The sequence below is a fragment of the Wickerhamomyces ciferrii genome, contig 00080 (genome assembly GCF_000313485.1).
Source record: "Wickerhamomyces ciferrii WGS project CAIF00000000 data, strain NRRL Y-1031 F-60-10, contig 00080, whole genome shotgun sequence".
Taxonomy (NCBI): Eukaryota; Fungi; Ascomycota; class Saccharomycetes; order Phaffomycetales; family Wickerhamomycetaceae; genus Hansenula; species Hansenula ciferrii.
In genome coordinates this window covers 18,689-34,780 of record NW_011887660.1, presented here as the reverse complement: position 1 = coordinate 34,780, position 16,092 = coordinate 18,689, and the positions used below count along the sequence as shown (strand labels likewise).

Below are 16,092 nucleotides of genomic sequence, written 5' to 3'. Positions count from 1 at the left end.
GTGACTATCTGATCATGTGATTATTTTTAAATTATTTTTAAATTATTTTTAGTTTGTTTTGTTTTGTTTATTATTTATTGTTTATTGTTTCTTTATTATTTTATTTTTCCATTGTTTGTTTTTGTTTTGATTTTAGTTCAGCGGTTAATTTAAACATCACCAGATTTCAACAATACAATACAATCAACAGCGGTTAACTATTAAATTAATTATATTAGAACTAAACTTATATATGAACTAAAAAACAAAATTATATGCAATTTTTAAACAACCACTACCACTCTCACTCATTGGTAACTCTCAATACTCTTCTACTATAATCTAACTCATCAGCAAGACTTTTCCTACTACCATTCTCCCAATTCATAAACATCTGTCTAGGATCTAATCTTTGATCAACAGTCATAAAATCACCATTACTTCCAGGATTCATTGTAATATCTGAATTTTGTGGATTATGTCCATGAAATTGTCCATATGATCCATATCCATTCCCACCATTTGGTGATCCATTACCCAATTTTTCATTTGTAAGGGAATTAATACTATCATCATCTAATCCTATTGCACCTGCTCCATTAACACCTTTCTCCTCGTCATCATTTCTTTTCTTAAAACAACAACAATATAATAATGTTGATAATAGGGCAAGGATAACTACACCAACTGCTGTAAAAGTACCTGCAACTTTCCCCTTTGAATCGAAAAATCCATCTTTATTTTTATTTTGGGTATCATTAGAATCATTACTATTATTTGTTTCATTATTTGAATTATTTGTTGATGGATTTGTTGATGGTACACCTGTTACTGTTGTTACAATTTGTGTTGTTGCTTGAGTTTGTGCTGAACCGGTTATAGTTCTAACTGAATAAATAATTGAAGTTTGTGGTGTTATTGATGTTGATGATTGTTTTGTAGAACTTGTGGTTGAACTTGTAGTACTTGATGTGGATGAGGAACTTCTAGTACTTGTTGATGATGTTGTGGAACTTGTTGTGGAACTTGTTGTTGGTGATGTTGATGATTGAGTTGAAGATTCTTCTGTTGTTGAACTTGATGTTGTTTCTTCAGATGTAGTTTCTGATGTACTTGGAGGTTGAACCCAGCTTGAACTTGATTGTTGAGTAGTTGAAGTTGATGAAGAACTTGTAGAGGTACTTGTTGATGAGGTACTTGTTGATGTACTTGATGATGAAGTTGAAGTTGAAGTACTACTTGTACTTGTACTTGTTTCACTTGTGCTTGATTCACCACCATCTGTACTACTAGCTTGCCCTAATTGAATATATCCATATAATCCTTTATCTTCATTCCCACAATAATCTGAAGGATAACCAGGACATTTATCAGAACAATCTGATGTATCACTTGTATCATCTTTTGATGGTTCAACATTGGAACACCAACAATTTGAACCTTGTAATATAGCAAATGAATAACCTTCACATTCATCTTTACATGCACCATTTGATTGATATGTATTAAAATTTGCTGATGTTGAACCTGTGTTTTTTGATGAACATAATGATAAATTTGCCCAAGAATAATTTATTAAGAATAATAATCCAATTAAATGTAGATAAATCATTGTCCTTGGTATTATTTAATAACACTATGAGTATATGGATACTATGAGTATAATGAACAATGTTTCTGGTGATTTGGGTTCTTGTTTTGTTTTATACCAACCCCCTTTGTAGTTTTATTTAAAGATTATATTTATGTTTTTTTTTTTCTCAAATCTCCCTTTAATTTAATCTCCCAAAATTTCAACAGTTGTATTTTGAGAAAAACTTTAAATACGTTGAGCCTAAAAAGTTCAAAACTGAGATTTGAATAATATGAAATGAGAATGTAAAGGGATAAAACTTGAAGAATAACAATTAACTTTATTAAAGAGATTGAAAAATTCAAATCAAAATCTTTCAATGTTCAATTTTGTTTGATATCTTGATGTTTTGATTTCAAAGTATAAGTTTTTTTCCTTGTTGATCAAAGTTTCGAATTTGTTTGTAAGAAATTTATTTTTGAAAAAAACGTAACTTCAAATGTTCTACACATTCGAGAGGATATATTTTTAAATTACCGAGAAGCATTTGAATTTCTATTAATAACTGAAATCTAACACGCAAGATTTCAATAATAAACACACCTTACGTACAACCATCAGTTCATAAACAACTCTTCCTATACCTCATCAAAAGCTCATTAGTCAAGTTTTCTTTCATGTACTTCAAAAACTTCACTTGCAACATTTTACAACTTCACCTCTTTAAACAAAGAAAACTAGTACTAGGCGCTGGTTGTAAATTTTTAAATTTCTTAAAAAAGTAATTTTGAATTACGCAAATCGGTAAACTTTAATACTTAAAAGGGCATAAAGGACTATAAAGTTATGTATAATATTTACATGAAGCTCGGGAAACTCGCTAAGGTGAATTTAAAAGAGCACGGTTCGGGACACTTGGATTGCTAGATTTGGCACATGGATGTACAATCGGATACATATGGAATTTCCTAATTGGGACGACTGACAGATTTGGCCTATACTTATACTATTAGGCTATTTGTATAACAAAGGATTAGTATCTTATGATAAATAGCTTGTTCTTTAATTTAGTACCTGGTTTGATAAGTTTTGATCACCATAGCTTTAGGTAGTACAGGGACTTTATACAGGATGGGGATCAAATATAATTACTTAAAGGGGATTATGATCAGGTCTAAAATAGGATACGTTAGACATTGGTGTTTAGAGCTGTATGAGATTTAATCGATATGTAAACAATGGATATTTGTGGAGAACTAAGCTCCTCACAGAATATAAAAAAAACATTGATATATTAGTATATACTTATAATTTATATAAAAATTGTTCAAGAAATAAAATGATTAAAGTAGATTAATTTATATAAAAATGAGTTGGAAAGATTAAAATTAAATAAAAAGGGGAAATTAAAAATTGAAATAAAAGACTTATAAGTGGATTTATTCAAAAGCTTTTTTAACTCTTCTGAATAATGATGGTTTTTTTTCAATTTTAGAATCAGTTGTTGGTTTTGGTTTTGGTTTTGATCCATTAGTACCAGTGGTACCTGTAGTACTAGTCTTTGGTGTAGTCTTTGGTGTTTCTGTTTCTTTTGTTTCCTTTGTTTCTTTATCTTTTGAAGTTGTTGTGATTGATGGTTTTGAATCTTTTGTAACACCACTTGCACCACCTGTAGTATCTTTAACATCTAAATCTTTTGAATCTTTATCATTTGAAGTTGAATTTTTTGGATCAAGAGTTTTTGAATCATTTTCTAATGGAGTTGAAGAAATAACAACTTCTTCACCAGTTTTTTTATTTCTTCTAATTAATTTTTTAACTTTAACAATTTTTGTCTTGGATTCTTCAGATTCTTCATTTTTAGATTCATTTAAATCTTTATTTAATTTTTTGGAATCAACATCACGAATTTGTGTAAATTCTTCAATATCTTTACCATTTTTTTCGGGGACAACAATACCTGGTTCACCTTTAATTGTGGAATGTTTACCTTCTTGATTTGGTTCAACTTGAGTTTTGAAAACATTTGAATCATTTTCCTTATCTTCACCATTTAATTTAGCGTTTAATTCTTTAGCATCAACATTTCTAACTTCATTAAAAGCAGAGATTTGATGAGGATCTGATGGGATTGCAATACCTGGTTCACCTTTAATTGTAGCATGATTACCTTCATTTGATGGTAAAACTGTAGCTTTAACTTCTTTTTTACTTAAATCTTCACCAGATTTTTCAGCTTTTTCATTATTTAATTTTGCATTTAATTCTTTAGCATCAACATCTCTAACTTCATTGAAAGCAGAAATCTCATGAGGATTTGATGGGATTGCAATACCTGGTTCACCTTGATGTTGAACTTGTTTACCTTCTTGAGATGGTAAAACTGTAGTATTAACATCTTTTGAAGAAGTATCTTTATCTTTTGAAGTTGATGATAAACCTAATGCTGCAGCACCTGCACCAACAGCACCTGCAATACCAGCAGTTAATCCACCAGCTTCAGGGATTTTACTACCTTTTGAATTTGATTCAACTAAATTCTTCAAATAAATAACATTATTTAAATTCCCATTATCATCAATAGTTTCATATGAATCATTTGTTGTCCAATTCCCATCAACAATGAATTTGAATTCAACTTTATCATCTTGTTGTTGTTCTTTTTTCAAAGGTAATGTGATTTCAAAATCTCCTTTGGAAGTTTTAACTAAAGGTAAAGAACTTGACCAACTATCAAAAGTACCAGTTAATATCACTTCTTGTGGACCTTTTGGCCTGGGAAAAAGAAGATATAGTTAGTAAAACCATTAATATATCATAATGATCACCTTAGAATCTCATTAATTGTCAATTGTTTGGGATGGTAAGAGTAATTTACCTCATAGCAATATAATTTCGGTGGCACCTAAAGTTAAAACCCGTCAACCCCAGACCACCAACTCAATTCAGCTCCAAACCAATCGAAACAATCAAACAATCAACACCAACTAGGGTAAACTCAATGCGTACTTACCAATGGAATGTATGGTTATAGCTCATTATTACTAGTTTATTTGGTTTAATAGGAATTATCAATGTCCTTTATCTTCCTTGTTTTTCCTTGTTTTAGATTGTTTTTTTTTTTGGATTTCTGAATTTTTAAAAAAGTGAGAAATCGGTTAGGGACATATTGATATTGCTTAACTATGGGGTTTCATGGGTTTTACAAGGTTTTGAAATGGTTATAGTTGTTTGATTGAGCTGATAATTGGTGGAGTTATAGTAAATAATTAGAGGAATCTTCTCGTTTTTTAACCATCCAATTCTGAGCTTTTCAGCCCGAGGTGTGTCTTATCAGCTGCACTTCATTTGTTCCTGACATGGACATGGGAATTAATTGAAATATTTAGAATCCCTGGTAATTCATGGTTATTTAGCGTAAAAACATGGTTTTAATTGATAGATAGGGGTAATACTAGTTGAATAATCAATAGATAATATTATTTTGGTATGCTATCACATAAAATACCCTTCAAAATCCATAAAACGTACTAAAAATCTCTATGAAACTGTCAATTTAGTGCTGTGTAAACCGTTTCGGGAAAAAAAATTGTGTTTCGTATTGAAATGTTGAAGAATTTAAAGAAATTAAAATAAATTTTAGTGATATTTGGGAGTTTTTAGTACGTTGGATCCATTTCAGCCTTTGAAACGTTTGTTGATTTAAGCGAGGTTATAATCTTATTTGAATTTGTTCTGTGTGGAGCTCAGTTATTCAAAACCTTTTCAATATCCATAATATACTTCTATTTAATACCCAAGCCTCAAATCAAGAAACATATACAGATACCAGAATTTTTAAATAATGGAAACACAACGCAAAATATCATTCAATGTCTCTGATTTCTATCAAATCCAAGAAATCGTAGGAGAAGGTGCTTATGGTGTTGTTTGTTCAGCTATTCATAAACCAACAGGTACAAAAGTTGCAATTAAAAAAATTTTACCATTTGAAAAACCAATGTTTTGTTTACGTACCCTTAGAGAATTAAAATTATTAAAACATTTTAATAATCATGAAAATATTATATCAATCTTAGATATTCAAAAACCTTTAAATTGGGAAACTTTCAATGAAGTTTATCTTATCCAAGAATTAATGGAAACTGATTTACATCGTGTAATAAAATCACAAAAATTAAGTGATGATCATTGTCAATATTTCATATATCAAACTCTTAGAGCTTTGAAATCAATGCATAGTGCAAATGTTTTACATAGAGATTTAAAACCTTCAAATTTATTATTAAATTCAAATTGTGATTTAAAAATTTGTGATTTTGGTTTAGCAAGATCAATAGCATCAAGTGAAAATAATTTTGGATTTATGACTGAATATGTGGCAACAAGATGGTATAGAGCTCCAGAAATCATGTTAACATTCCAAGAATATACTACTGCAATTGATGTTTGGTCTGTTGGTTGTATTTTAGCTGAAATGTTGAGTGGTAAACCTTTATTCCCAGGTCGTGATTATCATAATCAATTATGGTTAATAATGGAAGTTTTGGGGACTCCATTAATGGAAGATTATTATAATATTAAATCTAAGAGAGCAAGAGAATATATCAGATCATTACCATTCCGTAAAAAAATCCCATTACAAAGTTTGTTCCCTCAAGGTACAAACCCCTTGGCTATTGATTTATTAGAAAAATTATTAACTTTTAATCCACAAAAAAGAATAAGTGTTGTTGATGCTTTGAATCATCCTTATTTACAATTATATCATGATCCAGAAGATGAACCGGATTGTATACCTATTGATGAAAGTTTTTGGGAATTTAATGAAAATAATGAAGGTTTAAATATGGAAGAATTGAAAAAATTATTATATGAAGAAGTTGTTAAACCTTTACAATAGAGGTGATAAGTAACAATTAGAATTTTAGGGGTTTTTAGAAGGGGCTTATGTTTGTTTTTGTTGTTTTTCTTTGAGTTTTACGTGCTAATATGTTAATTTTAAATATAGACTATAATTTTTGAAGATATAAACGTAGCAAAATTATATAAGAACAGACCAGCTATTCCTTATGTTCAACATGAGCTTTAACAGCTTTTAATTCAGTTTCATTACTAGAAGAAACAAATTCACCTTCAAGAACTTCTGATCTTTCAGGTTTAACAATTTTACCCTTTTCAGCTAAATCTTTAATTTCTTCATCTTCCATAACAAAATTAATTTCACCATTCTTATTTTCAGGTCCAAATAACATAACAACTAACAAGAATGCAAAAACACAACCCATAAATATAGCCATAACTTTCCCATAATCATACACCCCATCTCTTTGATTCCCAGCTTCATCATATAATGGGAATCGTTCACCAATTGTACTTTCAATTGTGGAACTTGCACTTGATGCTAAATTACCCAATTGATACGAGACACCAGTAACAAAAGCTCTAAATTCTGGTGGTGATAATTCAGCTAAATGAATAGGAACAATTGCCCAATTTCCTTGGACAAAGAATTGTAACCAAAATGCACCAGCATTAATCCCATTTCCTGTAACAAATGCCCATGGATAAATCATTGCACCACCGAGGATACAACCAATAACAACGATAAGACGACGTCCAATAAACCCTGAAAAATGACCCATGATTATACCACCTGTTAGAGCACCCAAATTAGCAACTGAATTGGTAACAGTAGAACGATCATGACCAAATTCTAATTGTCTTGTTAATAAAGTTGGATAAAGATCTTGGGACCCATGAGAAGAGAAATTAAAAGCAGACATCAAGATAACCATATAACAGAGTTTAATCCAATGTTCCTTTAATGCCTTTTTAGCATCTTTGAAGAATTGTGATTTATTTGATTCTTTTAAATGTAATTGTTGTTGTAAAAATTCATCAGTTTCTGGTAAGCATAATCTCCAAGCAATTAATAAGACTGGTGGACCTGAACTAAACCAAAAAATAGCTCTCCAACCATGTGGTGAATTATCTGTAATAGCTCTATTGAAAACAACCACAAGTAAATAACCAAGGGCATAACCTTGTTGGAAAACACCAGATAAAACTGATCTTGCACGAACTGGAGCACCTTCTAAAGCAGTAGCAGAAGCAACACCAAAACAACCACCAAGAACAATTCCAAATAATGATCTAACACCTAAAAATTGTTCAAATGTTTTAACAAATCCACAACTAATTTGTAAAACAACAATCAAGAGCATATTCAAGATATATGGGAATTTTCTACCATAACGATCACCTAAATAACCAAATATAACAGCACCAACTGATCTAAGCATCAAAACTAATGTAATACCCCAAGTAACATCACTAACTTCCTTATTTAAATCATCAGCAATTGCAGAGACATTCATTGAAACAGTAAAAAAATCAAAAGCATCCCAAGTCCAAGCTAAAAATCCAACAAGAAAGAATTGCCATTGTTTCCATGTCATTTGTTTTAATGCAGGAAATGGATTCAATGCTTCTTTCTCTTTTTGAAGTTCTTCTCTTGTTGGGATAAGTGTAGTCACTCTAGTTTTGAGATATTCTGTGATTATTGACATTTTGGTTGTCCCTAGTCATCAATATCATATTCATGTCTTCCACTAGAGATTTAATCTGGTATTTATATATCAAACTTCCAATCTTTATATGCTCCAACCTTTGACACATAGATATCAACAAGACGTACTCAAGAACTTGTCATTTCTCCACATCTAAAGATGACTTAACTAGACTATAACTTCCAATTACGTGGATAAAGTAGGATAGCTAATTGCCAATTGGCTTTGTACATAACCAAATATAAATTTGAAAGGTCTTGGTATAAAAATTTGTATGTAGTTTAATTTACTAAAGCTTGAAATTTATGTGGGTATACAAAAAACTAAAAAGTCTTGACTCTTGACTTTTTGGGTATGATATCGGATTTTCCAGGAGTTGAAATATCTTGTGAGAAGATAAGCTATGAGTTATGAATTGGGAGATTCATCGTAATTATATCTTGAGAATCTATATTGTTAAAGATCAAACTGAATACGAGTTGATGAAGGTTCGTTATCTTATCAGTTTGGTTTGAATTTTGGTATACCACTTTAAGAACCAGTGCAGATCAGACCCTTCTTTTGTCTTTTGTCCATGGGGATTTGACATTTTGAGCATAAACCACTCAACTTGTGGACAAATGATTACAGACTTTAGCAGTTTGTTGGATTCAGGATAGACTCGGGTTCTTGTGAGCTCCACTTAATAAGCACAAAGTACAAAGTACAAAGTCATCAACCTTTGTAATTCCATGGGGATTTCATGACTACGTAATACCAGCAATATTATACTACCAGCATTAGACTCCCTTTTCTTCAGGATTTTCTTAAACTAATACCAAGAAATTCAAGTAATTTTACGGCATTTTTGCAATCATTTATTTACCCCAGAAGTTTTGCACTTAACAATTAATTTAGTATGTTATGCTTTTGTTGGATTATGTGAAATTAACGCTTTATTGGTTTTGGAACGTCTTTGACTCAATAAACTAAGTATTGTAGTACTATTAATCCCGATTTTATACGATTTTAAACTCCAGTGTAAAGTATTGATGTCTTTGATCTTTAATACAGTGAATATTCTTTCGGTTTCAACGGTTTGAAGTACTGAATAGGAAGTCATTAACGTATTTGATAAATCATTGATGTATATGATTATAAAAGATAAAGAGGTGAGGCTGAACGTGGACACTGAAGGGTATAAGATGTTAAGGAGACCGAGTATACATTGATGTTCCACTGATCCATTATTTAATTGATCATTGATATTGTAAATAGAAGTTCTTGGGGGTGAAATATTGGAATAAATAGTTTGTTAGAAAAAGGTGTATGGGGTTACCTCTTTATAAACTACTATATCCAGTAATGTTAGGCTTTGGTAGATTTCATATGCATACATGATAGAAATTTAAAGTGATGAAGAATTTCAAATACATAGTTTTGATTAGATATCGTTGGATCTCGGAATTGTATGTTTTTTATGGTCAATTTATATCAGGTTTATATAGCTGGTATATACTATTTCATGGAATATCCTACTCCTCTACTCTTTAGATCAAAACTTCTACAATCCATTATAACTATCAAAGCCATTAAATTCTTTTATACATAATAATCATGAACAAGCACACACTATCTAAAAATAATAAACAATAAATATTAATCATTAAACCTCAACTATAAAGGTCATAAATCACTCTTTATGAACAATCAATGCCTTATCCTTTTCACCAGTACCTTCATTACCAGAAGAACTACCACCTTCAGCATATTCATGATGTTCTGAAGTATTAACAATCTTACCTTGTTCAGCTAAATCTTTAATTTCTTCATCACTTAATTGATAATTAATATTACCATTTCTATTTTCTGGTCCTAATAAAGTAACAACCAACAAGAATGCAAAAACACAACCCATAAATATAGCCATAACTTTCCCATAATCATACACCCCATCTCTTTGATTCCCAGCTTCATCATATAATGGGAATCTTTCACCAATTGTACTTTCAATCGTGGAACTTGCACTTGATGCTAAATTACCCAATTGATATGAAACACCAGTAACAAAAGCTTTAAATTCTGGTGGTGATAATTCTGTAAGATGAATTGGAACAATAGCCCAATTCCCCTGTACAAAGAATTGTAACCAAAATGCACCAGCATTAGTACCACCAACACCTTTAACAAATGCCCATGGATAAATCATTGCACCACCACAAATACATCCAATAACCACAATTAGACGACGTCCAACAAAACCTGAAAAATGTCCCATAAGGATCCCACCTGCAATTGCACCTAAATTTGCAACAGAATTGGTAACAGTGGAACGATCATGACCAAAACCTCTTTGTTTTGTTAATAAAGTTGGATAAAGATCCTGGGACCCATGAGATGAAAAATTAAAACCAGACATTAAAATAACCATATAAATTAATTTTAACCAATGTTGCTTTAGGGCTTTTTTAGCATCTTTGAAAAATTGCGCTTTTTGACCCTCTTGTAAATGTAATTGTTGTTGTAAAAATTCATCAGTTTCTGGTAAACATAATCTCCAAGCTAATAATAATACTGGAGGTCCTGCACTAAACCAAAAAATAGCTCTCCAACCATGTGGTGAATTATCAGTAATAGCTCTATTGAAAACAACCACAAGTAAATAACCCAAAGCGTAACCTTGTTGGAAAACACCAGATAATACTGATCTTGCACGAACTGGAACACCCTCTAATGAAGTTGCAGCTGCAACACCAAAACAACCACCAAGAACAATCCCAAATAACGCACGAACACCTAAGAATGCTTCATAAGTCTTAACGAATCCACAAGCAATTTGTAAAACAACTAATAATCCCATATTAAGACAGTATGGTAATTTTCTACCATAACGATCACCTAAATAACCAAAAAGCACAGCACCAACTGATCTTAACATCAAAACTAATGTTATACCCCAAGTAACATCACTAACATTTTTACCTAATGATTCTGCAATAGCTGCAGCATTTAAAGAAACTGCAAAAAAATCAAAAGCATCCCAAGTCCAAGCACAAAATCCAACAAGAAAGAATTGCCATTGTCTTTTATTCATTTGTTTTAAAGCTGGGAAGGGGTTTAAAGCTTCCTTTTCAGCTTCAAATTCTTCACGACTTGGTACAAGAGTTGTGAATCTTGTTATGAAATATTCTTTAACAGTGGCGAGTTTTGACATTGTTTGATACACTTGTTATCAACAACTTATTGTGATTCTAAATTATAAAACAGGAAACTTATTTTTATATATGATCAACATGAAAATAATTAGTACGCTTTCCATCTTAAACTCCATTTCTCCACATTGCTTAATACGTCAATTAATATTTTAGCCTATATATTCTCAAGATGGATAAATTAGGAAATCAAAATCAGAGACTAATTACTTCTTCACCAATGAATCAATTATACTTATACTTTAATATAGATTACCGTTGACAAGGTTCTTGGAGTCTTGGAGTTGTGGAAAAAGCTTGGGTCTGGGGACTATTGATTGATAAATGACTGTACTAAAGATGAAAAGTTTAGTCTAGAAGGATTTCGCTGTCTAAATGTTGAGAATTAGCACTTTTTGCATAGTATTTTTCGAGATGTATACGAGATGACTATTGGATGTATGTAGTGTTATATTATACGACTGGGGTACTTACTACTGGGGTAAATATTGGAGTTTAAGGATAATATCGGAACTTGTTGTGACTATTTTCATGGATAATCATTGTCCCACAAAATCACAGGGATTTGCACTGAAAATTATACGGTGAGTCTTTTAGTCCGTGATTCCATTGAGACTTTAAAGGTCATTCAAATAAAGATAACGCAGTGGAATAGTGGAGCTGAAAAGGTTGTAACGGTGAATTACTTTGGTGGAAAATCGATTGTTTAAGGAAATTATAGTCTATTCATTAGCTTAATTAACCAAGAGGTTGTTGATTCTCTTGACTTGTAGTCTGTAGATGTGATTTCTTAGTTTTACTAGTTTTCCATTGCTTGAACTGGCATTTAATTCCACAGGGGAACTGAATCTCCATGACTCAGTGGATCCCGAATTTAATCATCGATTTATGAGTACGTAGTCCTACCAGAGAACCAGGATTACAGATGAACATAGAAGACCACCACATCTAACAATGCTTTCAATGAATACCAAGAGTTTGAACAAACAATTGACTTTCAATTGGTTGTATTGGTCAATTTATTTATGTAGTATTACACAGATCATTAGATTCACTAATTCCACAATATCAGATCCAAGATTGTAAAACAGGTTGAAACACGTTCTTTTAGTTATCTGTATATCGGAAATATCCTCTTTAATCAATTACCCATAGGCTAAATTGTTGGTTGTTATATAAATTAACCCACTTTAGTTCCTTCTAGACCTACACGGTTTTTTCCAAAGTAACTCAAAACCCACTACAAGTAACATAGGTTTTAACTTCCCCATTTGATCATTTGACATATGATGTTAGATTATCAAAAGACCCTTAAGATCTTATGGAATCCGGAGAATCCGTGAGGACATATAACTTTGGAAGTTATTAAGCAATTGTAATCTTGTTACTTTTTGAATGTCAGATCTTAAAGTTGGTTTTAAATGATTGATGATAAAATTGTAATTACGTAACATGTGATTCAACAAAGTATTAACAAATACTTCCTTGAGTGGAGATGTATTACAAAATTTAACTGCACATCATATCAATCACTAGTCTTGATTTATATACTCCTTATAACTTGAAAGCTTTAATTTTGTATATCGATAGGTATAATGAATCAAATGAAGATTTATAAATTTGAGTCACTATATATAGTTTCTTTACGGGAATTGGTTTTACATTAAATATATTTATTAAATATATCTTAATAATTGATTCTTGTTAAAAAAACATCATTTGAACCTTTTCATAGTAAATAATAGTATTTGATATATTTAAAATCTTCAAACTTTACTCCTACATATTAATATCTTACAATTTCGATGATTTTAATTGTGGAAACTTATAAGAAAATTTTAATATGTCAACCTCAATAATTTTAATTTTACTTTAAAATTGAATATTTTGAAAACCTGTAAAATTTTTAAATCACAAAAACTGCATTAAACATGTTATAAAGTATACCATTCAAAAGCTAATACTTTAATGAACATTATACCGTAATAAAAAAGTACCATTATACTACAAACTTTTAAAGATATTTAAAATTAAAGCTTTTTTGATTACATAAGCACCCACACAACGCAAAAAACACCAAAATTATTCGGTCAGAACTCGTCCTTGTTAGCTCAGTTGGTAGAGCGTTCGGCTTTTACAGTCAAACTAGGGAACATTCATTTCTTAGCGGAAGTTAACCGAAATGTCGGGGGTTCGAGCCCCCCATGAGGAGTTCTATTTTTTTGCTATTTTTTTCGATTTTTGATTAATTTATACTATATTTTTTGGTTTTTTTTTGATGGTTGATGATATTTAATATCGTTATGGTCATATGTGATCTATTACTTTATTGGTATATGGTTTTCGGTTTCTGGCTATTGTTTTTGTTGGGTATTGCATTCATTATAAAGATCCCGAAGATCTATAGTACATGAAAAAAAAATAAATCAAAATCATATCAATCCACTACAAAGAGCTTATATTTAAATCATTCCCAACAATTTATATTTTAATATATACAGATTAAATTCATTATAAACAAGATTAAAAAAACTAAACCCAATGCTTAGCTCTCTTTTCTTTCTTAGCAGCACGATCACGTAAAACTCTTTTACTTTTATGTTGAGCAATAACATCATCAATTTTACTAATAGCTTCTTCTCTAGCAGCAATTCTTTCTGCAGCAGTTCTTTCATATTTATGACCTTTAGGTCTTAAAACACCTTTCATAATAGGTCTAGAATCATATTTTTCTTGATAAAATTTCTTACCATTTTGTAATGGAGGTAAATAATCTTGAATACCAAATCTATAAGCTAATTTCCATAAATCACTTTGTCTTCTCATTGAATATTTTGAAGTATGATATCTTTGTGTAACTGGATGCTTGTTAGCAATGAATGGATTAGCGTCTGGTGCATTTGTTAAAGTTGATTTTGATGCATATTCTTTAAATGGTCTTGGTGGATAACGTTCAAAAAATCTCTTTAGTTTACCTGGTAATGTATCGAAATAAGAAGCTGGATTGGATTGGTCTATCGTTTGTGTTATCACGTTCTTTGCAGTATGGAATAGTCCTACACTTGGTCTCATTTTGATTTTGATCTTTGACTTTCACTGGTTATCTTTTATACCCTTTGAATTTTGATTTCGTTATTTCAATTTTCAGTTTTTTGATTTTTTGATTTTTTCATCGCGAAAAAAAAAAATCGGTTCGGGAAACATCGGTATTAAATATTGATTATGACTGATTAGTTGAAATAAATATTTCAAAGATTTGATAAAGATTTGATTCTTTTTTAAAAGTATTTTACTTTGAATTTGGTAGAACACATCCCAATTATAATGTTACGCTCATTGAAATACAGATCTGTTCAAAGATCTTTACACACATCAAGAACATGTTTCTCAAAGATCGTAAGTATAGATAGGCCCCATGAGATTTGGCATTGACTCATACATCTAAATCTTCAGAGATCTAACATCATTCCTTTTAGACAAACCCAGATCCAACACCAGATTCAAAATCAGGTAAATTTATTGATGAAAACTCAAAATATTCAGTTACAACTTATTCACGTCCATCAGTTGTTTTCGAAAAAGGTGAAAAAGCTTATCTTTGGGATGTTGAAGGTCGTAAATATGTTGATTTTACTGCTGGTATTGCAGTTACAGCTTTAGGTCATTCAAATCCAGAAATTTCTAAAATCTTGTATGATCAATCTACAAAATTAGTTCATAGTTCTAATTTATATCATAATTTATGGACAAATAGATTATCTCGTGAATTAGTTGAAGCTACTAAACAAAGTGGTGGTATGCATGATGCTTCAAGAGTTTTCTTAGCAAATTCTGGTACTGAAGCAAATGAAGCTGCTTTAAAGTTTGCAAGAAAATATGGTAAATCTCAAAATGAAAACAAGACTGAATTCATCACTTTTACAAATTCATTCCATGGTAGATCTATGGGTGCTCTATCAGTTACACCAAATCCAAAATATCAAAAACCTTTTAGTCCTTTAATCCCAGGTGTTTCAGTTTCTGAACCAAATTTAGAATCTTTTTCAAAATTAATTAATGAAAACACTGCAGGTGTTATTATTGAACCAATTCAAGGTGAAGGTGGTGTTCGTCCAGTTTCAAAAGAATTTTTAATTGAATTGAAAAAATTAACTAAAAAACATAATGCTTTATTAATCTTTGATGAAATTCAATGTGGTCTTGGTAGATCTGGTAACTTATGGGCTCATGGCTCTTTACCAAAAGAAGCTCATCCAGATATTGTTACAATGGCTAAAGCTTTAGGTAATGGGTTCCCAATCGGTGCTACTATGATTACTGAAAATGTAGAAAAAGCTTTGAATGTTGGTGATCATGGTACTACTTATGGTGGTAATCCATTAGGTGCAAGAGTTGGTTCTTATGTTTTAAGTCAAGTGTCTGAAAAAGAATTCCTAAATAAAGTTTCTGAAAAATCACAAATCTTTAGAAATGAATTAGAATCATTGAAGAATGAAATTAATGAAATTGTTGAAGTTAGAGGTGAAGGTTTATTATTAGGTGTTCAATTCAAATCAGATCCAAGTAAAGTTGTTGATGCTGCTAGAGAACGTGGTCTTTTAGTTATTACTGCAGGTGGTAATACTGTTAGATTTGTTCCTGCTTTGAATATTGAAGATGATGTTATTAGAGAAGGTTTAGCTATCTTTAAAGATGCTGTTAAATCTGTTTTCCCATAGATATTCCAAATTGTCTAGTGTTTTATATAGATTATAAATAGAAAATGAAAAATTACATG

At 30.8% G+C, this 16,092-nt stretch overlaps 7 protein-coding genes across 7 annotated transcripts; 2 read left to right on the top strand and 5 right to left on the bottom strand.

The window, feature by feature from the left end:
- Positions 1–283: 283 nt before the first annotated feature.
- WSC4 (Wsc4p) lies at positions 284–1,591 on the bottom strand (the record flags this gene model as incomplete). The annotated part of the gene is made up of 1 exon (XM_011276345.1): positions 284–1,591. The coding sequence occupies one exon, from the start codon at positions 1,589–1,591 to the stop codon at positions 284–286; it is 1,308 nt and encodes a 435-aa protein (XP_011274647.1).
- Positions 1,592–2,991: 1,400 nt separating this feature from the next.
- On the bottom strand, positions 2,992–4,435 carry CRP1 (Crp1p; the record flags this gene model as incomplete). Its single annotated transcript, XM_011276344.1, has 2 exons — positions 2,992–4,327; positions 4,431–4,435. 2 exons carry the CDS (start codon positions 4,433–4,435, stop codon positions 2,992–2,994), a joined length of 1,341 nt encoding a protein of 446 aa, XP_011274646.1.
- Positions 4,436–5,396: 961 nt separating this feature from the next.
- Positions 5,397–6,455, top strand: KSS1 (mitogen-activated serine/threonine-protein kinase KSS1; the record flags this gene model as incomplete). Its single annotated transcript, XM_011276343.1, has 1 exon — positions 5,397–6,455. One exon carries the CDS (start codon positions 5,397–5,399, stop codon positions 6,453–6,455), a length of 1,059 nt encoding a protein of 352 aa, XP_011274645.1.
- A 160-nt stretch (positions 6,456–6,615) lies between these two features.
- BN7_3009 (Carboxylic acid transporter protein) lies at positions 6,616–8,124 on the bottom strand (the record flags this gene model as incomplete). The annotated part of the gene is made up of 1 exon (XM_011276342.1): positions 6,616–8,124. The coding sequence occupies one exon, from the start codon at positions 8,122–8,124 to the stop codon at positions 6,616–6,618; it is 1,509 nt and encodes a 502-aa protein (XP_011274644.1).
- Positions 8,125–9,796: 1,672 nt separating this feature from the next.
- BN7_3008 (Carboxylic acid transporter protein) lies at positions 9,797–11,317 on the bottom strand (the record flags this gene model as incomplete). Its single annotated transcript, XM_011276341.1, has 1 exon — positions 9,797–11,317. One exon carries the CDS (start codon positions 11,315–11,317, stop codon positions 9,797–9,799), a length of 1,521 nt encoding a protein of 506 aa, XP_011274643.1.
- A 2,530-nt stretch (positions 11,318–13,847) lies between these two features.
- Positions 13,848–14,387, bottom strand: MRPL25 (mitochondrial 54S ribosomal protein mL59; the record flags this gene model as incomplete). Its single annotated transcript, XM_011276340.1, has 1 exon — positions 13,848–14,387. The coding sequence occupies one exon, from the start codon at positions 14,385–14,387 to the stop codon at positions 13,848–13,850; it is 540 nt and encodes a 179-aa protein (XP_011274642.1).
- Positions 14,388–14,639: 252 nt separating this feature from the next.
- On the top strand, positions 14,640–16,033 carry ARG8 (acetylornithine transaminase; the record flags this gene model as incomplete). The annotated part of the gene is made up of 2 exons (XM_011276339.1): positions 14,640–14,715; positions 14,814–16,033. The coding sequence occupies 2 exons, from the start codon at positions 14,640–14,642 to the stop codon at positions 16,031–16,033; spliced, it is 1,296 nt and encodes a 431-aa protein (XP_011274641.1).
- Positions 16,034–16,092: the final 59 nt, after the last annotated feature.